The 23,859-nt window shown below is 41.7% G+C and overlaps 1 protein-coding gene across 2 annotated transcripts; it reads left to right on the top strand.

Annotated features, from left to right (window-relative positions):
• Positions 1-483: 483 nt before the first annotated feature.
• Positions 484-23,620, top strand: EOGT (EGF domain specific O-linked N-acetylglucosamine transferase). 2 transcript variants are annotated; one of them, XR_013927488.1, is made up of 18 exons: positions 484-1,209; positions 1,673-1,719; positions 2,515-2,739; positions 3,574-3,674; positions 4,245-4,353; positions 4,445-4,539; positions 5,698-5,802; positions 6,947-7,053; positions 8,636-8,739; positions 11,284-11,376; positions 12,135-12,206; positions 12,745-12,831; positions 13,984-14,052; positions 15,355-15,416; positions 17,160-17,279; positions 18,255-18,357; positions 18,738-20,141; positions 22,243-23,620. XR_013927488.1 is itself a non-coding variant. In XM_080383086.1 (17 exons), exons 3-17 carry the CDS (start codon positions 2,530-2,532, stop codon positions 18,882-18,884), a joined length of 1,584 nt encoding a protein of 527 aa, XP_080239212.1. In that variant the 5' UTR covers positions 484-1,209; positions 1,673-1,719; positions 2,515-2,529; the 3' UTR covers positions 18,885-21,952. The 2 variants fall into 2 exon arrangements, 1 of the variants encoding a protein (XP_080239212.1); XM_080383086.1 differs by lacking the exon at positions 22,243-23,620 and having other exon boundaries at positions 18,738-21,952.
• The last annotated feature ends 239 nt before the right edge of the window (positions 23,621-23,859 follow it).

Genomic DNA, 23,859 nt, shown 5'->3' with positions numbered 1-23,859 from the left:
GGGTTTTAGCTGTAAAATGTGTATAAACTGTAAAAAGCCTGGGTCAGGGTGAAATAAAATTTTGTGCTAAGAGCATGCTCTGGTTCTCTTTGAGAAAATACTTAAAAATAGTTTTGTGGTGGGTGGGTGTGTGCGAACCACTTGGTATGAAAGGGAAATATTGCTGAAGTTTAAGTACATCAGCTGTAGTTTGCATTTAGAGCTACGGGTGCCAGCTGAAGTCCTACGCCGTGGTGGGCACCGAGGCGCGGGAGCCTGGCTCCCGGTGGATGCGCTGCAGCAGTGGGATTACAGATAACGCGGAACTGGGATGAATTCCTTTTGCCGGGGCAGGCGAGGCGGGGGGCGCCGGCAGAGCTGTCCGTCCCGTTCCCCCCCGCCCCCGGCACCTGCGGTGGGAGGGCGCCGTGCCCGGGGCGGGTCGTGCCCGGGCGGCAGAGCGGGGACCGGGCACAGGCGGCCGTGCCACCCCGGGCGAGGATCGCTTCTGACGGCGGCGGGGCTGTCGCTCGCCGTTTGACAGCCGGGCTCCGCGGGGCCGCCTCAGGCAGGGGGCTCCTGCTGAGCGGCGGCAGGAAAAGGCCGTTTCCCTCCGCGCCCGGGACCGCTCCCGGTGCGGCGGCAGCGCTTTGTTTCCGGCAGCGGGAGGAAGGCGCCCCGCTGCCCCAGTGCCCCCCCCGGGCCTGCGGGCCGCGCCCGGACAGGTGCCGCACGGCCCGGCCGCGGCGAGGCTGGCGGCCCCCCCCGGCGCCAGCTGATGGCTGCCGGGCCGAGGCGCTGAGCAGCGGAGGCCGGCCCGCGCCCTCCGCCCGGTTTCCGGCGAGCGGCGCCGCCGGCCCGGCCCGGCCGGGCTCCTCCCTCCTTCCCCGGCGGCTCGGCGCTCCCGCCGCCTCCAGGTGGGGCGGGCCCCGGCGCGGCAGCCCTCAGGCCGCGGTCGCTCCCCGCGGCGGGGGCCGGGACGGGGTGTGGCGGTGCCGCCCGCCCCGCTCCGCTCCCCGCGGGTGTGAAGGAGGGGCGCAGCCCTCCCCTGGCGGCCGCCTTTCCCCCGCGGAGCCTGGTGGGGCCGGGCCGTGCGCGCTGCCCCCGCCCCGCACAGCCGCCAGCCGCCGCGGCGGCATGAGGATTAAGGCCGTCGGCGAGCGCGTAACGGGAGAAGCGGCCGGTCCCATGGGCCGCGGGGCTCCCCGGGGCCGGCGGCTCTGAGCTGAGGTGAGGCGCCCGCCGCGGCTTCAGGGCGGGGGGTCGGACGGGGGGCGCTGCGGGCCTGGCGCCGGGTCCCGGCGGCCGGGTCCAGTCCGGAGGGGGCTGGGTGCCGGGCGCCTTCCCGAGGGGACAGCGCCGGATGGGGAGCCGGCCGCCGCAGCGCTGCCGTGGGTTTGAGCTGGGCTGCGGGGCGGTGGGATCCGCCCGAGATCCCCCGAGACCCCGCGGTGCGGTCCCCCCGGGACCCCCCGTCCCTACGGTAGGATCCCCCCGTCCCCGCGGGTTGTGCTACTGGGAACGGGGAGCGCTTCCGTGCGGGGATCCCCGCATCCCGGCGGGGCCGAGGCGCTCCCGGGCAGCCGGAGGGAGGCTGCTCCCCTCGCCGGGCGGTTCTCGGGAAGCAGGGCTGCTGCGAGGAGCCGCCCTCGGCAGGATGTGTTTAACTCTGCTTTCCTTCCCCCCCCCCCAGGTTTCTGCACTTGGGAAATCTGAAGCAGTTCTCCTCAAACCAAACAGGTAAAACGACTTGTGTCGTAGGAATATTGCTAAGGGCTTCGGTTTGCAAGCAAGCATGCAAATTCTGGCAAATTATAACGCCAAAAAAGGTCTTTTAGATACAGGCCATCCCTTTTTTTTTTTTTTTTTTTTTCTCACGAAGTTTAATGGTTCAAAGCAGGGGTGCCTGGCGAGGGGGCTGTGTTACCAGAAAGGTATCTAGTCTGCTTTAGAGCATGTAGGTGTGTGGGGGCCCATAATTAAGTATATAACTCAGTATTCAAAGTTTCCTTATCGTGGTGCTAACTACTAAAAACAAGAAGCCTTGAAACCAACTGGAGTTTGACCATTTATCTGTGACCGCATAGCTAATGATTAGTTTCTCCCAAAGTGGAGAATGTATTATACTTACTTTTAAACTAAAATTCCTCTTCTTCTCACCCCTCCCCCCCAACACTTCTACATTTTCTTCCTGCTGACTGCATGTTATATGCTCTATACTTAGTTTCCACATCTGAACTCTCAGGATCTCTTGGGATTTAGCTAAAGTAAACACACCCGTTTTAGTTTGACTGTGAGTTGGTGGTTCATAATAACCGTCAATGACTAATGATTCAAAGATAATCTTGAGGCTGTACAGTCTAGTCTTTTAGTGAAAGTTTACTTTTCATGGGAAAAAGAAACCACCCCAGAAATAAAAGTACATATTCTTTTGAGTACGTGACTCACTTTGGCTGAATGATGTCTTATATGCTTGAAATGTGCTATGCTGCAAATACGTTGTGTCTTTTTTTTTTTTTTTTTTAATAAATCCAGAACTCATAGGTTGCCATGTTCATGTTGCTTGTATTTGGATTGCTACTGGGAGAAATTCTGGCTAATTCCCAAGCTGAAAACGTTACTGAACTCAAAAGTATTCGAGAAGAGCCATTATATAGCTACAAAGCTATCAATTTACCAGATGAGCATATTCCGTATTTTCTACACAATAATCAGCATATTGCTGGCATCTGTAAGCAGGACTCTCATTGCCCATATAAAGTAAGTTTGCTTTTTTTTTTTCAGTTTGTTTCTTCAAATGTGATGTTGGGGTGGTTTGTTCTTGGAGTCATAGCAGTTAAAGGTGGTGATGAATTGGTCTCTTTACCAATTAATTAGTCAGTTCCACTGGGAATTGGAATTGTTGCTTTTGAAGCAGTTGTACAGGCCTCCTCCTGGATCTGATGTCGTCACAGGACTGGATTTTTAACATACTGTTTTGCAAGATTTTTATCCCCTCTCTTCTAGTTATTACAGACTTGAAATGATGATCTTAATCTGAATGACTTGCACACATGAAAGGCGTTTGAACGAAGTGCAGTTAGGCCTGTGATTTTTAGCATGCTGTAGTACTTTTGTTGAAGTGTCAAGAGTATAGGCAAATCAATGAAAAACTGATTTAATCTTATCCTGTGGTTGCACTTAATTCACTCACCCGAAGCAGGGACGTGCTGCATGTGGCTGGGGAGCAATTCTACGGTCTTCGGCTGGAGCTGCTTTGTAGAGCTGGGGGTGGGAGCTATGCTCCCCTTCTCTGGCTTTCTGCAACACTGCAGAAGCCAGTGCTTCTAAAGTCTGCGTGGGAGCAGTGGTACACTCGGCCTGGATCAGATGTGTTAAAGACAAAGATAATGTTGCTGTGCATGTGTGTCCTCTTTGAAGCCTCCGTTGTGCATGAAGAATCTGGGTGTTGTTTCTGAAACTCTTATTTGAAAACAGATCAGACCAAAAGCCTTTTGTGCAAGATTCATTAGCAAGAGGTAGTTTATGAGCTCACAACTAACTTGTCTCCCATTTTGCTGTTGCATAACTTGATTCAGTTATTCTGTGTTGCAGAAATACTTGAAGAAGCTAAAATCCTGCTGGGGTTATGAGAAATCTTGCAAATCAGATTACAGGTTCAGTTACCCAGTGTGTGATTATGTTGAAACTGGATGGTAAGTTTCATTGTATAGATTAAAGTATGTTAAAAGTATACTGCTCACTTTCATATTAGCTGTGAATTTAACATTATTGTGATATCTCGAGTTTAAAGGATGATTCTTTGTGGTTATATGTGCATATATTTATATGTATGTGATGGAGATACATGTGTGTATTTATACATAACATACATCTTCCAACATGATTTTAAAAATTTAACTTTTTAAGGAAGAAAACACAGTTTGAAATCCTTCCTGCCATAATGTTTTCATTATTCTGATTTAGCCTTGAATTCAGATTCCTAAAATAACTGGATTTCCTTTCTTAGCTTTAAAAACAGAAGAAAAAAAAGTTTTTTAAAAATAATACCCTTTCACAGTAGAATAGCTTTAATTTTTCATTGATGTTTTCACTTAACATGTAGCTGATAAGTTGCTTCCTGTTTTTCATCTTAAATGTCAATAAAAAACTGTCTGGCTCTTCTGTTCCACTTTCAGTGGGAAAAATGTTATCCGTTAAAAGTTTTTACTAGAATTGAGCAACGGACCTTGATATTTTTTTCCCCTCTCTCCTGCATACATCAGGGCAAGTGACATTGAGACAGCCCAACAGATATTCTGGAAACAAGCTGACTTCGGTTACATTCAAGAGAGGCTCAATGAAATGAAAACCCATTGTAAGCCTGCAGCAAGAGTAGGTATTTCTGATAAATACAATACTTTTCACTTGTTTTTAAATGTGATTTTTCTTATTGATGAAGTCTTATTTGTTCTTTTCTTAACAGGGAGATTCATCTCTGACCTGTTCTCAGTATCTTCAGCATTGCAGAGCAACAAACTTGTACATTGACTTACGAACTGTAAAGAGAAACCATGACAGGTCTCTGATTTGCTTGTGTTATAGTAAAACCAAAGGATAGCGGGGAAAAGGACTTCAGAGTTTGTTTTACAAAGCTGGTGTGCTTGTTGCCATGGGCTTTACTGTTGACCAGAGACATGTTGCTGAAGTCCTGTTGAGATCTACACCTGTTGATTACTCTCTGCCGCTGCTGTCAGCTGTACAGGTTATTTAAAAACAGAAGCTCTTGGTTTTATGAAATGATGATGGGTGATTGAAATCCTCCCTTCTGATGAAAGAGAGGAAGACTTTTCTGTGTCATCAGTCTCATCCTTTCTGTGCCTTCAGTCACATCCTTCCTTGATCAGATGATGTGCAAAGCAGAATTGGTTTTGTATGAGGCACGGAGAAGACCTTTCCTATTCTAGGTGCCTTTATATCAGAACCAGGAATTGCATTTTTAGATAGTGAGACTGAAGAGAGATCTGATCCGGGATCTTCTATACCCCAAATTAAAATGCTACATAGTGGAAAACTGGGTAAAAAAACTTGTACCACTGATGGTGGCATCACTCGTTTTTCATTCTGCCTTCTCTTTCAAGTTAGTGTCTTGGGCACATGGCCTGATAAAAGCTGGTTCATGACTGTGATGCTGACACCCTTCAGAATGGGTTTTGTCATCTTTTCAGTCTGTCCTAAGAGCTAATTTAGACAGTGCTTTTAGTTGGTAATTTGATTTCATGAAACCTGTTCTTGCACTTCATGCTTCGCATGTCATATAAAATTATTGTATTACTAACTGGGTTGTGGAATCTGAGGTGGATTTTGGTGAGAATTGTTGTTAGAACCAAACAAACAAAAAAACCCCAACCACCAACTAATGATGCTCCTGTAAGTAATTGTGTAGCAAAATCTAACCAAATTACTCATTTGGGTGTGTGAAAATGATTCCTAATAACATTCTGTGTGGATTACTGCTGTTTTCTAAATTGATGTGTAGAACTCCAAGGACACCGCTGTATTTGGGAATTGTGGGAAATGCTTGATTTATACTAAAGAAAATACTTAGGTTTTAAATATGTACAAAGTACATTGCTGCATTGAGACTAACCAGCACTAGCTCAAGTATGTAATTGAAATTGCAAAGCATTTGTAGCACAGTTGCACAAAAGCTGATAGACTTTTACTAATTTGCATTAGGTTCAAAGAAGACTTTTTCCAGAAGGGGGAAATTGGAGGTCATTGCACCCTCGATGTTCAAGGATTTTTGGCTGAAGGTCAGCGCAAGAGCCCGCTGCAGTCTTGGTAAGAATCACTTGTCAAGGCTGCTTCCAAGTTCACTTACTGATTGTTTTTTATTTTTTTCTTTGGCATTAGCAGCTTTGTGTAGGGGATTTCATACTGAGGAGATAGTTGCTCCTTGCTGAGGTCAATTTGAGAGTTCATAGTAGATACTTCAGGTAATTATGTCTATGCAGAATGTTCTGAACTATGCTGTCTGTAGTAGCTGTCCTGCCTAATTTAGAGCAGCAAAAGATCTGAAATGTCTTGTGAAGTTCTAACCCTTAGATGTTTTGTGGACAAGGTGCTGGTTCTACACCTAGTCTGCCTGTAGGAGGAGACAGTTGTTTTGTTGTGAAATGCCTTGGAGTTTGCACTTGTCTGCTAGTTGACACAGTCCTTGGTGATGCTGGGGCCAGTGCAGCACCTGAACTGGATACACTCACGTGGTGTTCCCAGGGAGCCTGTGTTTGGAACGTGGAATGGGCAACAGTCTACAGGCTGAGTAGGCAGTGCAGAGGGTGGTTTATGGTAGCTGGTTAAGTATCACGGGTTACATGTTGGCACTTCAAAGCTGCATTGCCATTAATTGATGAAACTTGAAGGATTTGGAGCCATTAAGGTCCATATTAAAAATTAAGTTTTGTGCATTTCTCACATCTTCATTTCCGCCCCCCCTCATTTTGCATTGATGGTCAATTTCAGTTAAGAATACCTGCAGAGGAGAAAAATACTTTTCTTCTTTACCTGCTATTGTCATCTCAACTGCTTATCCTTGTTTAGATCAGGAGTAATAAATACTGCATCTACTTTCATTCTGACCAAAGCAATGGAGATATTGCTGAAGTGTCTTTGGCAATGCAGATCAAGTTGGATAGACCCACAGATCTAGGCTCTAAGGCTCTTTGTTACATCTCCTCTGCCTTGATTTGTAGATCAAAGATGCTGTTTGCTCCTGAGATCAAAGGTGGTGTTTAACCTCTTGAAGCTCATAACCTGAAGAATCTTCCATTACAATTTCAAATCATTGCCAAGACTCTGCCAGCTTTCAGCAGTGCTGTTGAATCAAATGGACTGAGTGAACACTTACTAAATTTAAACAAATGTACTTCATACATCTAAAGTGTGATAATGACAAACCATGTTTTGTGTGATGGAATCTTTATAGGTTTGCAGAACTCCAGACATTTACTGCATTAGACTTCAAGCCCCTAGAAGAAGAGAAGTGTGATGTTGTTGTTGAAAAGCCAACATACTTCATGAAATTAGATGCAGGTAATTGTTATCTTTAGTTTTTTTCATCCTGCAGTACTGCAGTAAAAAAAGCCTGCATCCAACTTGCCCATCTGCGTTATGCCTTTGTGATTGTCAAGTTCACCTGTAGAAATAATGATTTTTTTAAAAAAAGGGTATGACTTTTTAATTCCTTTTTTCCCTATAGTTCCATTGATGAACTTGGAAACTTAAATTTAAAACTCTTACATTTTCCCACAGATGATTAAAAAAAAAAAAATCAGAAAAAATTTCCTGCCACTTGTCGTGCACATTCATTCTCTTGACTGTGTTTTTCCAGTCTTTGACTTTGTGCCAAAGACACTTCTGTACAGTGTGTTTGATTTTGGCTGTGTTTCTAGATGTCCGGTTTCATACCATGAAACACAAGGTATGGGTGTCTTGTAGTAAGTGCTCAGTAGTTGAGGGCTCATTGTGTATTGAAGAAATGGTGTTCAAAGAGGGGCAGCACCAAGCATCTTTAGAAATCAGCCAGTGGTATCTGCCCTTTTTGAAGTTCATCAGCCTTTTTGTTCATGCAGCATATTTTGCAGACAAATGTTAATGAAGGAGGGTGTTCAGGATGTAGACATACAAACAAGCCGCTGCACGGGAAGCTGTGGTTTAAACTGGATAGTTGTCTGCAGCATTCTGACCCTGTGATACTGCAACTGTAAACTGGATTACCCCTCTTCCCCTGCAGGCTAGTAGCTTGTATTTTAAGCAGAGTTGTTGCAGGCCCCTGAACAGTTATTGTGGGAGAGTTGCTGTGCTGTCAACTTGTACCTTTTGAGCAGGGTGGTCTAGTGGCTCAGGAGGTGATTTTTGTGCGGCTCCTTTGTTTTAGGGGAGGTGTGGGAAAATTGCTGTTTTAGCAGTACAGGAAGCCTGGCAGCTTGTTCCTGTCGTGACAGCTCTTTTTGGTCAGAAGCTTTGAAACAGGGGCTGTGTGCACATGGTTCAAAAATTTGAATCTGGTCCTCACTAGCATGAAAACTGGACTACGTTCCTTCCTTTGTTTCATGGAAATTTTTTATGCACCATGGTCTTAAGGTATTAGCTTAAGGAACCAAGAATGAACAAGAACACTCTGAGAAAAAACCTAAGGAATTGCTTGGGCTTTGGCTCATGTGCAAGTACAAGTTCTGTCTTGCAGTCCTGCAGACAGAGCTTCCCTTAACCCAAATAAAGCAGAACTAAGATCAGTGCCCAAGGCCTGTTTTTAGTGTTTCCTGTATGTCTAGCTATTGTTAAAGTGGTAGTTGCTTTCATATGCGTCAGGAAGCAGCTGCAGACTGTAAAGAGAAATAGCATGTGAAGCTTATTTTTATTTTTTTTCTTGCACTGTCTTTTTGGCTGCTCTTCTAATTTCTTTGAACTTTTAAAAAACATGTTTTACTTCAGATTTCTTACCTTGATTCCTTCCCTTTAAAGGTTTGCTTTTTTTAGGGTGTATAAGAAGCATTCAGTCAGAAGCAGGGAAAAACTAATATAAAAGCAGGATATTACTAAGGAAAAAATGCACAAACCAATAAAAAGTGCGGAGAGTAATTTGGTGTTTTGCTAACTATTCTTTCTTTCTCAGGTGTTAATATGTACCATCACTTCTGTGATTTCGTCAATCTTTATATTACACAGCACATCAATAATTCCTTCAGTACTGATGTCAACATAGTCATGTGGGACACTGTAAGTCTGCTTTTAACATATTCATAATTAGTTGTGTTTCTTCTTTGTAGAGACTCTGAAGTGTTTAGTAGCCAATCCTTAGCTTTCTTGTGGGCTTAGCCGTGTGGAACTGGTAAGTTTTTGGATCCTGTTAATACAGACGTGCGAACAATAGTTAGGGAACAGGTTTTCTACAACAAACCATGTGCTGTTTGAATACTACTCCCATAGCTCATCTTTGTTAGTACATAATTATGTCTTTTTTTGGTGTGATATCAAAAAAATCATGATCTGTATTTCTAATATTTAGCATTTCAACATGTTATGCTGTTTTCTGTAGTCTTTTTTTTCTCTGAGAATATGAAAGGAGATTTACTCAAAACTGTTTCTTCTGTATTTAAAAGGAAATGCAGCCTTGCATCTTTCTAAATCAGCAATGTGCTACATGAAATCCTTAAATGTATCTGTCAAAAGTGGGTCTAATACTTAATTCCTTTAAATAGCCTTCTTGCAGTTCCTTCTCTCAATCACCTCTTAGAATGCTGTGACGCGTGCAAAACATCTTTTTAAGTTGAGCTCTTTCTGCTGTACTGCTGAGTTGAAACCATGACTGTGTTTAAGTGTAATAATTAGTTTTACTGGCCAGTGTTTAAGTTGTGTAGGAGAGCCTTAAACTAAATAATGAAAACCTAAGCAATTTGTAGTATGCCAGATAACATATAATCAAGTCCAGAAATAACACAGTTCTTGACTATGACATTGTCACACTCCTATCTTGTTCTCATACAATTCTGAGTTTTCTAGGACAACTAATGTTCAATAGAGAACTGCAAATATCCCCTGCTTGCTATTTAATGAGAAGCCTCTTTGGCTATTTTTTTTTTTAGTTCTTTTACACTTTGAAAGCTAAAATAAATGCACCTGCCACATAAGCAAGCTCTCTAGATGCTATACAGGGACCTGTTAATCCAGCTCTGATGGTTTCCTGAAAAGATCAGTTGTCAGACAGCATTGGAAATTACTTTGAAAAGCAACTCTTTGTCTTCTATCGCATTGTTGAATCAAATAATTCGTTCAAATGTACCATTCAAAGTAAGTACTGTCACAGTACGGTCGTTCTAAATGAACCTGAACTGCTCGGACAGCTTGAGTTCATGACCATGTACAACCAGGTGATGGCACCAACTAACTGCTGATGAGCTCTGTGCTGATCGAAAGATGGACGTGAGCTCATCCCTCTTCCTTGATGTAATTAATTTGGCCATACTTTCTAGCTACTGTAGAATCAGTGCACTGTTCTTATTAAACAGTAATGCCCTTAGATGTAGGTTAAGCAAAGCAGAAGATGAGCAGGGAATCCACTGGGTGTTAATTTGCAGACTGTCTCTGCAAATGGAGGAGAGCAATGTTTATAAAGCGCTTTCAAGGAAAGCAGATAGGGTTACAAAATAGTACTTTCAGCTTTGAAGATCAATTCTCTGCTCCTGACCTGGAAGTGCAGTTCTTGTAATACAGATGGCCAGAAAGTAGAATGGATTGTAAAATTCCTGAAAACTTAACGGCAAAGGACAGGGAAGGAAGTGCCTCTTCAGTTGAAGGAAATCTGGTGCGCTTTAGCTTCTTTTACACTTCACTAGATATCTGCTGGTTTCTGTGGTCGTTTGTAGTCTTATTCCCAAATTTCTTGTTGAGAATGTTTCCACATAACTTTCCAAGCAGCCTGAACCAGCCCCAGAGTTGAAAGGAAGCTTTAATTGAGAATTGGCACCAGGGCTACTGAGGTCATGTTTAATGACATTCAGAGAGCAAGAGCTCTTTGCCCTCTGTGTAGGAAATGTTACAAATTTGAAGGCAAGAGCCCCTGCTGCTAGGCCAGTGTTGTAGGGAGTACATGGTTCTTCAAGCATTCCACGGAGTTTTGTTGCGAAGGGGCAAGTTTTATGCTGCCTTGTAGAGAAACTTATTGGTAGCTTGTCGGAGTAATGCAAAACATAGTTTCCTGGCTGTTTCTTCCATCAAATTGGATTATTGCCTTCAGTTTGTGATACATGTGCAATATGCCAGTGACTATCCCAAAACAGAGGCAAATGTGAAACAGGCTTGTTGTGGCTTTTTACTTCAAACATTACTGCTGCACTTGAATTCCCAGGTGGCTTTTTTAGTCTCGGGAGTAGAGGCTCATGCCTTCTGCCACCCCTGTGTTTCTGTTACTTCGAATTTAACTTGTGTTCTGTTGTCTCTGGCAGAAGTAGAAGGTAGTCTTTTCTCCTAATTCAGAAATTCTAATCTACTGCTGAAGAACTTGTCTAGATTGCTAATTTATAGAACTGTGTTTTTGAAAATTAACTACCTGACAGATACATTGAGTTGACTGTCATTGTAAACGCAGGGTTAGGTGTTCTGTAATGTCTGTGTTCTGTGCGAGGCTGTCTTAGGTCCTGTGGTGGTGATGCACATAAAAATTGTGTATTAAAACTTGTATACAGCACTTGTAAAGCATGAAAAGAGTTTTTGTATGCGTTTATGTAATCATTATGCCCTTGTGTTTTTTTCCTTTCCTCCTAGAGCTCATATGGCTACGGTGACCTGTTCAGTGAGACGTGGAAGGCATTTACTGACTATGAAATAATACACTTGAAAACCTTTGACTCCAAAAGGGTATGGAATTTTATATTTTGTTTTTAATTTATAGTTACTAGGTAGTGAGTATGACAGCTTCTCAAGCTGCTTGTGGGTATGGGTGTTTCAGAGGAAAGCATGTTTAATTTGCGTAATAAGAATTTTCTGCCTTACAAACGAGACAGAGCTGTAACCAAATTCTGTGGCATGTCTATGGTTTATATAGATTGACCTAACTCTTTTTGTCTTCTGAGTGGTGGTATTTATGTATTGGTTTCACTTCTGCAGGACCCATTACTGAAGTTAAGGGTTTTCAAATGATACTGTCTTTCTAAATCTTCTGATTCCTACTGAAGTGCTCATCTTCCCCTGCAACTGTTAGTATACCTGCTGCTTGTTATTAAAAGAATTTTTACTCCAACCCATAAATGTAACCTTTCATTTAGAGCTCATTTTAGTTTCTTAAATCCCTTTAAAGTCTGTCTTAAACTCTCTACTCTCTAACTGATTTTCCTCTTATTTAGTTCATGTTTGTTCTGTTTTTGTTTTTGTTTTGTTTTGGTTTTTTTTTACCTCTTCCTACACTTGTGTCTGTAGCATCCTAAGTGAGAGCTTTTTTGGGATCAGGATTGTCTTTGTTCTGTTCATTTGCACAGTCAAGGAACTGAGGATGCTCTTGGCAAGAGCGTGTAATCGCTAGCTCATTATAAGCAGATCCCACTGAATGAGCAGGGGATGTGTCAGCTGTCAGTGGAAGGTAGCAGCACAGTGTAACTTCTTGTGATCTTTCTTTACAGGTATGCTTTAAAGAAGCAGTCTTCTCATTACTGCCTCGAATGCGATATGGCTTGTTTTATAACACACCGTTGGTGAGTCCTTTTTTTCCATCCACTGTGTTAACTACATACATGTGTGACAGTATAAAACCTGAGGTAATGAATCTTTCAAGTATCTAGCTGAGTTATCATGAAATGTACTGCGTTGAAGGTCTGTGCAATCCCGAATGAAATGATCTTCCATAAAGATCAGGATTTTGAAGTTATTTTAGGTGTTGATAGTAACTGATTATGTGCAATCTCCTATGTCACAGCTCATGAGATGCATATTATTCCTCTTTAATGGGTGGGCACTGTGAACTTACCGATATTTTTGCAGAGCACAAGAGCTCGTACACTGACAGACTTTCCCGAGGGTATTAGCTCATGCATTCAGGCTGTAACACTTTAGAGAGAGTTATATTTCTTTCTAAATGAAAGTGCCACTTGTGTCACAGTGAATAGCGACATGCTTAGCACAATGCATGATACTAGGCTTTTTTTCCACAAGAATGGCAAAAGACTGATCACAAAGAGAGGTTTTCGAGCAAAATAACTTTGTATTAACAGCTGCTTTTTTTTCTAATTTCAGATATCTGGCTGTCATGGTACGGGGCTATTTAGAGCATTTTCTCAGCATGTGTTACACAGGTTAAATATCTCACAAGAAGGACCCAAGGTATGATAACTAAACAAAATTGTAATACTGAACTGATGGCTCTTATCAGAGAAACAGCATTAGCAAGCTGGACCCAGTGGGGAATAAGAGCATATCATGCGCTTTTTGTCCTTGCCTGTGATGCTTGGGATTGTTTTTCCAGTAAGTCAGCCTGTTCTATAAAAGGTCTTCAGCAAATATTTGTGTATGTTTGTGAAAGATACCCTCATGTCTTATTTCCATAGGACAGACTTTAGAGCATCCTCCTTCCAACCCTAGGATCTCTTCCCTGTCTCCATTCTCTGTGCTCCAGGCCTTTGTGTCCTTCCTAGTTAAGCAAGGTACATGGCACGTGGTCCCTTCTGGAGCACGCTGAAAAGGTGCTGTCCTTGGGCCCAGCAGAGGGGATCCCACAGAGCAATGCAGTGGGCTTGTTCTTTATCAGTCCTCTTGGGTACCGTTGAGCCCAGATCAGAGAAGGAAATGGTTGAGCCTGGTCCTTCCGACCCTTGCCCGGTACTGTCTGTCTGGCCCTGGGCTTCTCTCTTGTACACACTGGTAGTTTTTGCAAATTGTTGCAGAGGCTGCATTGATGGATAAGGCAGTTCTGGGCTTCTTGAAGTATTTGCTAGAGAGTAGCCTACATATTATCGCTGAGGGGCACACATCCAAAGCACTGCACAGGCATTTAGTTACGCTTCTCCTGCTGACACTAATGGGAGTCATGCAGTTAAATCTCTTTATTTCACTTGGAACACTTACCCCTGTGAGTACAATTAATTTAAAGAGGTAAAAGGAGGAGCTGTTATAGAAGTAAAATATTTTTTTCCAAGGATCTTGTGCACAAGGCATCCTGAAAGCTGCCTTCCTACATTCAAAACCTGCAAATAATGTGTAATACAAAGGCTTTTTTTTTGTACTGAACAACATAAATCTTTCAGAAAATGTTTTATTCTTTGTTAATAGTCAGACCTTCACAAAGTTTTTGACACTTAATCTCTTGGGAAATATGATGTGAATTTTAAGGTGGTTACATCATCTATTACATGGGGAAGAAATATATTTAGTTGCTCAGATAATTGCCAAAGTAAATATGGAAGTGTTTGGTGTTTTTTTTTTTTTTTTTGTGAGATCTGCCTCATAGCTAATACACTGGTGCTTTTTTCTTTTCAGGATGGGAAAATTCGAGTCACAATACTTGCACGCAGTACAGATTACCGGAAAATATTAAACCAGAATGAGGTGTGGCCCTTTCTGTTTTCAGAACAAATTTATCAGAAGTTAAATTTTGCTTGTGGAATTGATTCTTTGCTTTTTCCAGCTACAGCCAAGACATCTATCTGCTGGCAAATCTTGGGCAAATATGTTTAATGCTAATATTAATTTCTTCTAATATGTCTTCTACCCAGTTTTCATTTCTGTCCACCAGACACTGAACCTTGCTGCCCTTTTTAAATATCCAGCAGAAGACTACAGATGTAATACTAAAAGTATTTCCTCTTAACAGGCACTGCAGAGCTTCTGATAAAATTAGGGTTTTTTGCTTTCAGATGATCTATTTTATTTATAGTATCCCCAGCACTGAAGCCTCTAACAAAAACCTGTTATGCTTGCAGATTAAAATGCATAAGCTATTGTATCTGAGTATGTGTCTTCAAAACTTCATGAATTTTCATATTCAGTCACATTTTCAAATTGTGCAACTTGGTGGACTTGCAGTGTAGCTTCTCTTGTGGTAAAACGATAATATCTAGTGTTTTCAAACCTGTCTTCATTCATAGCTCATAGTGCCTGACAAAAATGAATTGGTGTTACCATCCCCACCTTATGTAGGGAGAAACTGGGGCTGCTTTGGTGCAATAGCTCAGTGGCAGAATAGAGAGAGCGCAGGTGGCTAGATTTGTGCCTTATCTGCTAGGCTGTCCACAGTGCATGCCTACACACCGCTACATGTAGTGTGTTTTCTGATAATGAGTATACGGCAGAAAGGGAAAAGTTAATCTTATCTTTACTGCTCTTTTGTAAAAGAAAATACATAGCTTCTCCCTCTACTGTTGGCTTATGGATTGGAGACTTACAAAAAGCCCATTTAGGTGAGAAGCCCAGGCTCTAACCTGGTTCTCATGTGAGTAGGAGTCTGACCTTCTAAGGAATTCTTGAAAATCCTTCTTGCTACCAATTTGTTTTTTTAGGTATTGGAATATCTTTTGGAAATCCAACCACATTTTTTTCTCTATTCCTGGCAAAACTACTAGTTTAAGTGGTTTAGGATTGGGTCCTGGCACATTTAAAGGTCAACAGTAGCCTCTGAGAGTGAAGGCGAATCTCCTCTCTAGGGGTGCTCTGCCAGGAATGACGTATGTATCTCATGTGGGAAGGCACAAAAGGAGGGGAACTGCTCCTTTGTGTGGCAGCGACAGCATGTTCTGTCTACTCGTCGTAATTCCTGGTGGGGAGGAGGAGTGTGTAAAGTGGTCAGGAGAGCGAGGGAGGAATTAATGGAAGGAGGACACCAAGTCATTGTCTTTTTATATTTCTCCTTAGCTTGTGAATGCTTTGAAAACAGTATCGACATTGGAGGTCAGAGTGGTAGACTACAAATACAAGTACGTAAGTTGATAGAAGAAACTAGTGTGATCTTACGCTGCCTGTTGCTGGTGAAAGCCGTTTGCAGGCAATGCTGTGTATGACTTGATGTGTAACCTTTGCAAAATCCAAGAACTGTTAAGAAAGGAAGGATGTTACTGAGGGAGTGGTGGTGAGCTAGTTAAGCACTCCCATCCTATGATGCGTTACTTAGGAATGAATCTCTAGAGTTAGTAGGCTCAGGTGAAAGCTAATGTATGATGAACAAGTTTTGAAATCACTTTTCTTTTTGTTTTGTCCTCTCTCCCAAAAACAGCTGTGTTTCCATCACACTTTTGGTTTTGCTAATGCTCTGCACTAACTGTGGGTCAACAGGGATTTCTCTTGTATGATGCTAGTGTCTTATTTTATATGACCCTTAGTTTAATAGTGAATAATAGCTTATTTACTGCTCTGGTGGCCCCCGAAGACTCCACTGGAAGTCAATTTGTGGTGCCCAGATGTACTAAGCACTGTGCCAGTAAGACACAGCTTGAAGAAAAGAAGTTTCCAAGTGGTGTATGCCTGTGCCAAATGGTAACAGCTCCCATCTACTCAGTGTTACTGTCATGGATCATGCAGGAAGAGTGAGAAACTGAAGCAGCAGCAAGAGATCGGTGTTTTGACCAAAGCAGAGACAGCATGAGGAAGTTAAGAGTTGCTTCAGATTCCCTTGTTGGTGAAAGCACTTGAGCAGTCTAATAACAGAAAAGGGAGTGGATACTGAAAGCTTGACCAAGCGGTACTTGCACAATTCCTGTGCTTGTCAACTGTTTGCAGTACCATCCAGCATTACAGATTTCCAAAGCTATCCTGCAGCGTTGCTGTTGTCATAGGCAGAAGAGTTTCCCTGGTGTCTGCCCTTGTAGCAGTTCAAGCACTTTAAACTTTCTTATTGCAGTTTAAGCCAGTTTCTTTCTGCTCTGTTCCAAATAGTCTGAGAGGACGTTTTTCTTTTCTTTTTCAATGTATGAACTGTTCATACGCAAATGAAACCTGCTGTTACTTTCCCTTTCCAGTTGTCTGTCTTCTCTTACATTTAAGTGTCTTTAGTCCATTCTTCCCTTTTGTGCTCGGGGAACACCTGATTATTTAAAGAGAATACTTTTATTTGGAGCTTACAGTCAGAGGATAGAAGAGAGTGACAGTTCCAGGAGCTGAAAAAAAGTCTGCTCTCCTTATTTCTGCTTGATGCTCTATGCATAAGTTCAGGTTGGATATCTCCATCTTTAGGCAGGAATTGTATACTTCTACATTATGTAAAGAACAGTAGAACAGTTTAGGTGTTTTATGTTGGTGGTTGGGTTGTGGGTTTTTTTTTTTTTTAATGACGATTTTTTTAAAAGGGGATTTGTGTTGTTTTGTTTGGCCTTTTTTTTTAAAAGGCAAGTTACCCCCCCCCCCCCCCCCCCCCAAACAAAACAAAACAAAACCAACCCCAAAAAACCCCAAACCAGAAACACCCAAAAATTTAACTGGGGAAAAAAAATATGAATTTTTTGGATCAGACTCTTGTGAAGTTTTGAAACCTGCCTGCATTTCTTTTAATTCCATGCTGAGTTATTGTTGGCTGCAGCATTTGTGATTCTTAGTATTGTTCCCTGAAAAAATCAATTCTCCCTTTCAGTGTTCCCTTAAGTTAATTTTGTGCTTTTCTACATGTAGCTGATTCTTGCTGAGATGGATAGGCATGCCAGATCACCATTTTGTTGTGTTGTCTGTAGGGAACTTGAATTTTCAGAGCAATTGAGAATCACCCACAATTCTGATATATTCATTGGGATGCATGGAGCTGGACTTACCCATCTGCTCTTTCTACCAGACTGGGCTGTTGTTTTTGAACTGTAAGTCTGTTTCTCTTTTCCCTCTATTATACTCACAACTGCTCACATCTGTTCTTACGGGTTAATGAAGCACTCACCCTTGCTAGTGTTTGACTATGAACGTTTGTCTTGCATCCTCATCTAGACCTCATTTTTGGTAGCCTTCTCTTCTGGGAATCAAAAATGAGGAAGCTTTCTTTATAAAGTACAGTGTCACTACATCATACAAGTTTAGCCTGTGATTTCTTAAGATGCTGTGGTACAAATAAAACGCAGCCTCAGCAACAATTGCTTGGGGGAAATGGCAAAAACCCAAGAAAGCCTCATTGGTCAGATTCTGCCTGGTGAGTGAGATCTAACAGTATTTTGGCAATCCAAGGGAATTGATTAGATAAAGTGTGTGCCCAGGGTGTTTAAGATCCCCCTGAAGGTTTTTGTACTCCTTTCTGTGCTTAGGATATGAGCACCAGCTTGCTGGCCAAGCTCAGCTATGTGTCATTCTGTTTTACCTGAAGTTCTGTAGCAGCTTCCTTTTAAACACCAAGTATGGTTGTTAACAGACACTCCTATAGAACTAAACAAAAATGCAGAATGCTTGTCAGGAGAGCGCTGAATTCTCCATCCTGGGAAATTCTGCTTAAAGCCCTTGCTGTGGGAAGGCTAGGGAGCTGGTGCCTTGCAGCAGAATCTTGGCTTGAAAGTGTTTTGTCCAGTCTCCAAATAAGTTCAGAAACCTGGGGGTTTCTTACATGTCCAAGAGCTGCTGCAGCTGGACAGGGTTATGTCTGATGTGCAGATGTGCCTCAAACTGCCTCCCAGGGCACGTGTTAAGAACAGACAGTTGCCCTTGTTGTTTTCATTGGAGCAGAATTTGTCCATGGTTTCAGTGCCTCAGGACTGGACAGCAAACGTTTTGGCTTGCAGGTTTTTCCTGCTTCACTGGTAAACTTCAGTACAATCTCTGTAGGTAAATATGATTTTTGTGCCTGACCCTAGGTACAATTGTGAAGATGAACGTTGTTATCTGGATTTGGCAAGGCTGAGAGGCATTCACTACATCACTTGGCGAAAAAGGAATAAAGTATTCCCTCAGGATCAGGTAAAAATGGCCACTGCTGGAAAGGTGGGGTGCTCTAACTTGAAGCATTTAACAGTTAGTTTGCTTTACCTATCTATGTTCTGATATTTGAAATATGATTTTCATTCTTCAGACCAAATTAACTTCCCTGTTGTGATTAAGAAATCATTTGATATTAATGGCTGAGGGAAGACGAGAAATGAAATTAATTGGCCATTAATCCAAGCCATCTATAGCCCTGCTGTTACGTGGTTACTTTTCTAACTCTTTTGCCTCAGAGCAGATCGGTGGATCAGATATAATGAACTAAAATGGCAGATGCTCATTTTTTTTCTTGCTTTTTGAATGGAAGATGGTTTGAAATTTTTTTCTGTCTAAAAGGCCTTATTTCATTCTTCTAGGGACACCACCCAACACTTGGAGAACATCCAAAATTTACAAACTACTCCTTTGATGTGGAAGAATTTATGTACTTGGTGCTTCTGGCTGCAAATCATGTTTCACAGCATTCCAAGTGGCCATTTAGGGTAAAACATGATGAATTCTGAATTAGACTTCTGACTGAAATATTATTTTTAAATAATGCTCCATAAAAATATTGTAACAACATAAAGCAAAATGCTGGTGTGAGATGTGTAAACCTCTACGAGGGAAATAACCCATTATTAATTTGTCAAATCACTTCTTAGCACCATACCTTATCTTTATAATCCCTCTTTAATTCTGGGAGTTTTTGATATGTAAAAGCTATTTTTCAGAACTCTCTTTGGGTTTTGCGCTGTATTTTTTTGCATTACAAATTCTGAAATACTTGTCTTCATGCAAAGATATGTCCATGCATTTCACGTAAGATTTTTCTGGGGTAGATACTAATCTTGTAATAATTTATGCCTATTGTTATGTGAGGAAATGCTGGAGGATGGACAGTGTTACAGCCTCATTTCTCAGTATAGTCTTTCTGGGAATGAAATGGGTGTATCAGAGCTCCTCAGTTCCTCTTTTTAAGAAGCTAGATGCTTTTGTACTATAGTCCTGTACCTGTCAGTAAAAGTCTGAATAGGAATTACCTTCCTATTGTAAGACACTGCCCAGTATGTCACTGCAACATGATGCAGTGGTTCCAGGGTGGCTTGTTAGTTCCTTTCCGCCACCACCCGTGTCATTGCTGTGCTTGTCCCTGTGTTGTTTCTGTTTGAAGATCTTCCTTTGTAAAATAGTGGTTGTAAGAACAAAGTGGTTAAACAAGCTTTAACTTTTGTTGTTTGATTCAACAGACACTGCAAACTTGTATTTCAAGTTTTGAAAGTTTTCAAGTTAGAGAGCAGTGTCTTAACATTTTTGCATTTAAATACAAACTTTGACTCTTCTCCGTGTCATTTTAAATTCTAATATATACCAGGTCTTCTCAGTAGGTTGGGTCATTCTTCTATCTCAAGGCAGGTAAATACTAGTGAATACTAAAAAACTCATGTAATCTGGGTGTTTCCTACTTTTCCACATAAATCAGCACTCTGCAATGGAAAACGTGAGCAAATTGGAATAAAACGAGTCTTTTTGAGGATGCTAAAGGGAACAGACTTCCAGATTTTTGTGGCAAATGATAAGATGTACAGGGTGTCTTTCAGCTGCAGCTGAAAGGAAATGGAGTTGTGAGAAACCTTTTTCTTGGAGTTATTAAAAGCCTAATCTGTTAATATTCTTGTTTTCTCAAAATATTGAAGAGTCAATCTAGAAAACTTTTGAAAATCCTTCCAAAGCCGGTAGCATAATTCACTGTTTTCAGTGAAGGAAATACTAAGCCAAAGGTGAGTTCTTTATGAAATTCCTCCTGGAGCTGACACGTTGGTGCTAGTGGGGAGGGGGGGGAAGGGAGCAGTTCTGTTGTCTTAAGTGGTGCAGGAGGATGTGTGGAAGAGTCAAGTTCAGTGAGATAAAAAAACAGAGTTCTGTGTTAAATTATGGATTTTTTTCAGAATGTATTCCCATGATAGGCTTTCAGTATAATCATACAGTCTCAGTGGCTTGAAGCAGAACATACATTTGTATGCAAAAGCTGGACAGTTACAGTAAATGTAAACATTTCACTGGTATAATTGTAGATATTATTGACTTCCGTTCTCCAGCAGTCATAGGCAATTTCACAGAGTGTAGGTACATTTACTGACCTGCCTATACTGGTGAAGATGAGTTACTGTAAGCATAATTTTCATACAGATCTCTCATAACCTTAAGCAGTGTATAGGAAAAGCTAGATAGAGCTGATACATTAAGGTATCTGGTGCAATTCCTGGTGTAGTGTATTGGTTTTACTGATGGATAAAACTGTTTAAAGAACCATACAAGCAAAATTGCACTTCTTGACAAAGGGGGGGAAAAAACCCTCCAGAAATACAGTTTCCTGTTTTTTGTGTCTGTGTGTGTGTCGGGTTTTTTTTACCTTGCAGGATTTTTTAAGAAAAAAAAACCTATAAAACTTAAGTCAATACAATGTCTGAGTTTGAATGAAACCAGCTCAAAATAAAGAAGACATTTAACTATGAACTGTGCTCAGATATTTGATAATGTTTTTAATAAAGTGTTAAATTTTTGGTCATAGTTTGCCAGGTTTTAGAGGCAAATTGATTTACTCTATTAACTGCATAGCATCATGCGTCTTTGCTTTTTCCTGCCACGACAACCTGAAGTTCTGAGGTCCAAAATGATACTCTAATTTACTTATCTGGGAATCATTCAGAGACAATCTTGCACTGATGGCTTTGTTGCCAGGCATTTTAAGGCTGGTTTGTGAAAACATTTGTGTATGTTTAATTTTGTGCGCTGCAGAGGATGCTGTTGAAGCCAGTGTGCAAATGCAGGCATGTGCTTGAATCTGTACAGAAGGACCTAATGAGGAGCTTCTCTTTCAAGCTGTGTTAGGACTCATTAAAACAAGTGGTCGAACATACGCCTGAATGTGTGGAGGAGAGGCTGTGGGGACTTAATCCAAGGGCAAAATATCCTGCCAACATTCACCAGTTTCAGCACATTTGAGTGCCGTGTCAACAGTTGATAGCCAACGCGTTCTTCAGCATTTATGGCTTAATGTAACTGGCATGAAGACACTGTTTTGGTTGATTAGCTTTACAAACAGTTGCAAAATCATCTTGGCAGCAGAAGGAGGTTCAGTTGGATTAATGGGATTTTGCCAATAAATCCTGAGAGAGAGTTTGGACAACAGCAAAGATTTGGCTCCTGACTTTCTTAAAGAGAGGATCTGGGCCATCTCTTTCTGCTCGGAGATGGGAATTTGAAGGAATCAGTGAGACTTTTGGGCTACTTGTTCTTTAGGCAGAGTATTGCTCTGGATTATATTGTCCTAGCAGGCTACAGCAATACTGTTCCTTGCTACTTCTGTGTGGTTTTTTGTTTTTGTTTTTAGTTTTGTTTTGTTTTTTTTTTTTTTTTTAATGGGTCTCTCCGGTTTACTTGTGTTTAACTGGCATGTTGGTGTCAGTGTGATGAATTTAGTTTTTGGATGTAATGGACGTTGCCAATCCTGAATGCTTACAGGATTGTCTGTGTTTCATGTACAATGTAAACTGAGAGCTGGATTTGAAATAAATAATTTATGGATGTACATGGTGTCTTTCCTTTTTACTTCAGAAGTCTTCAAAGATGTATTTCCAATTTTTTTCTTTGTGAACTTTCGTGGAAGTTGGGTAAGTGTGAGAAATGGTTTGTAATGGTGGTGGAAACCAGGACTATTAATCTTAAGAGGACAATTATAAATATTAAGGCAATACATTTTTGAAAGCAATTAAATAATAATGGAATTGCTTAATTTTTGCTGTTACTCTTACCAGTTGTACCATTAATGAGATAATTCGGGGTTTAGAATGTCTCTTAATCTTTTTTTTTTTTAAGCAGGAGAGAAACTGAAGGAAATGTTCTCCTTGAGAGCTTTTTATCTGTTCAGAAGTGTGAAATGTGAGTGGATAATTTTCTTTGATTTCAACATTGAATAATTGTTTCAATTTGCAGTGTTTGCCTTGAAGTTGAGCTCTTACTTCCACACCTGAGCACACATTCCTCATGGATTGGGCTTTCTATCTGAAGTAAAAGCACTGCTTTTAAATACTCTTCTGGCTCTGGCCCTGAAATGGCTAAAGTAGTCTGGATCTTCATTATTCATTCATGGATTCTGATCATCCTTCTTGCATTTTGGTGTCTCCCCTCACAGTGTGGGTGTGAGGGTGCAAAGCCTGCAGCTACTGAAGCTACGGACCTAATATGAACGGGAGCTGCTCCTCCCACCTACGGACTCTGTCCGTCGGCTTGTGTGAGGGCTCTCGAACTCCTTTCAGCCAAGGTCAGCTGCCTTAGCAAAAGCCCACGGGGTTAAACTGTTTGCCACAGGCTTGTTCTTGCAGTGGTGTAAGGGATGGCTACGTGAGCCGCTCATCTGGTGCAGCAGTACCTCGAAGCAGGTAGATGGGTCTTGGTTGTAGTTGGGTTAACCTAGAAAAAACTAGAGCTGGAAGAAAATGACCAAGCCAATCTCTGCGAGCTCAGGACTGAAGTTTTAGTAACTCTTGTTGGTGGCATTGAGCAGTTTATGGTAGGAGTATCTCAAATAGTGCAGCTGATAAAAGCATTTGGTGGAGGTGGGGAGGGAGATGCGCGGGGGGAATGAGAGGGATAAGGAGGAAAGGGTAAGTGTAAAGGTTGCAGATGGGTGAAACGGGCAGAGTCATTCCCAAGCCTGAGGCTCCAAAGACCTCTGTGATGGTGAGTCAAGTGAAGTGTGCGGAAACACTATGGGGACAGAGCCAAAACTGAGGGCAGTGAAAATGTTACTGTCATAAACTGCAAGGTGGTGCAGGAGAGAGAAGTGGAAGGATGTGAATTCCCCCCGACCCCTGAGCTGGGCACGGAGGGGAGCGGCATCCCTGGCCGGGGGGGCTCTCGGGGCTGAAAAACCGGGTGGCAACTTGGAAGCTGTGCTAGAGAGACAAACTGGGAAGGGCAGTGGAGCTTGATGGGGATTTTTGGCAAGTTTGATGGATCTGACAGCATGTTCTCAAATGTATTTTTTTATAGGCTGATGTCCACTCTCAGAAAAGTGAAATACATTTGTAATATATAATATGGATAAATGAAATATAAAATAACGTTTGTATATAGAAAGATATAATGAATAGGCTAATATATAAATGTATATTTAATATAAATTTATTTCTGTTATTACTGTTGTCTTTTGGATAAGGGAATAAACCCCCAAAATAAAAAGCAGACTGTATATCTTTCTTTCATTTATGTTTTTTTGGCTTTCCTTCCCCTTCCTATCTTTCCATGGCACATCAAAAAGAAGGAGAGGTAGCAAAAAAGAAAGATGACGCTAGTACTGAGAATAAAAATACTTGAATTTACTTCGAAAGTGTGTAACTTCTAAAGCAGCATTGGTTTTTGACTGGGATTTTTTTTTAAAAAATCAGGTCTGGTTTTTGCCACTAGAAAGGTATTTGAAAAAATATAGTACATGAA

This window comes from Falco punctatus, assembly GCF_963210335.1.
Source record: "Falco punctatus genome assembly, chromosome: 4".
Lineage (NCBI taxonomy): Eukaryota > Metazoa > Chordata > Aves > Falconiformes > Falconidae > Falco > Falco punctatus.
The sequence above is the reverse complement of the archived record's forward strand: the minus strand, read 5'-3'. Positions and strand labels throughout refer to the sequence as shown.

Bases quoted from the DNA above. Each gene is read 5' to 3' on its own strand.
- EOGT (XM_080383086.1), top strand. From the start codon at position 2,530: ATGTTCATGTTGCTTGTATTTGGATTGCTACTGGGAGAAATTCTGGCT. The intron at 3,675-4,244 runs GTAAGTTTCATT...TGCATACATCAG, and splicing joins GATTATGTTGAAACTGGATG to GGCAAGTGACATTGAGACAG. The intron at 17,280-18,254 runs GTAAGTCTGTTT...GCCTGACCCTAG, and splicing joins TGGGCTGTTGTTTTTGAACT to GTACAATTGTGAAGATGAAC.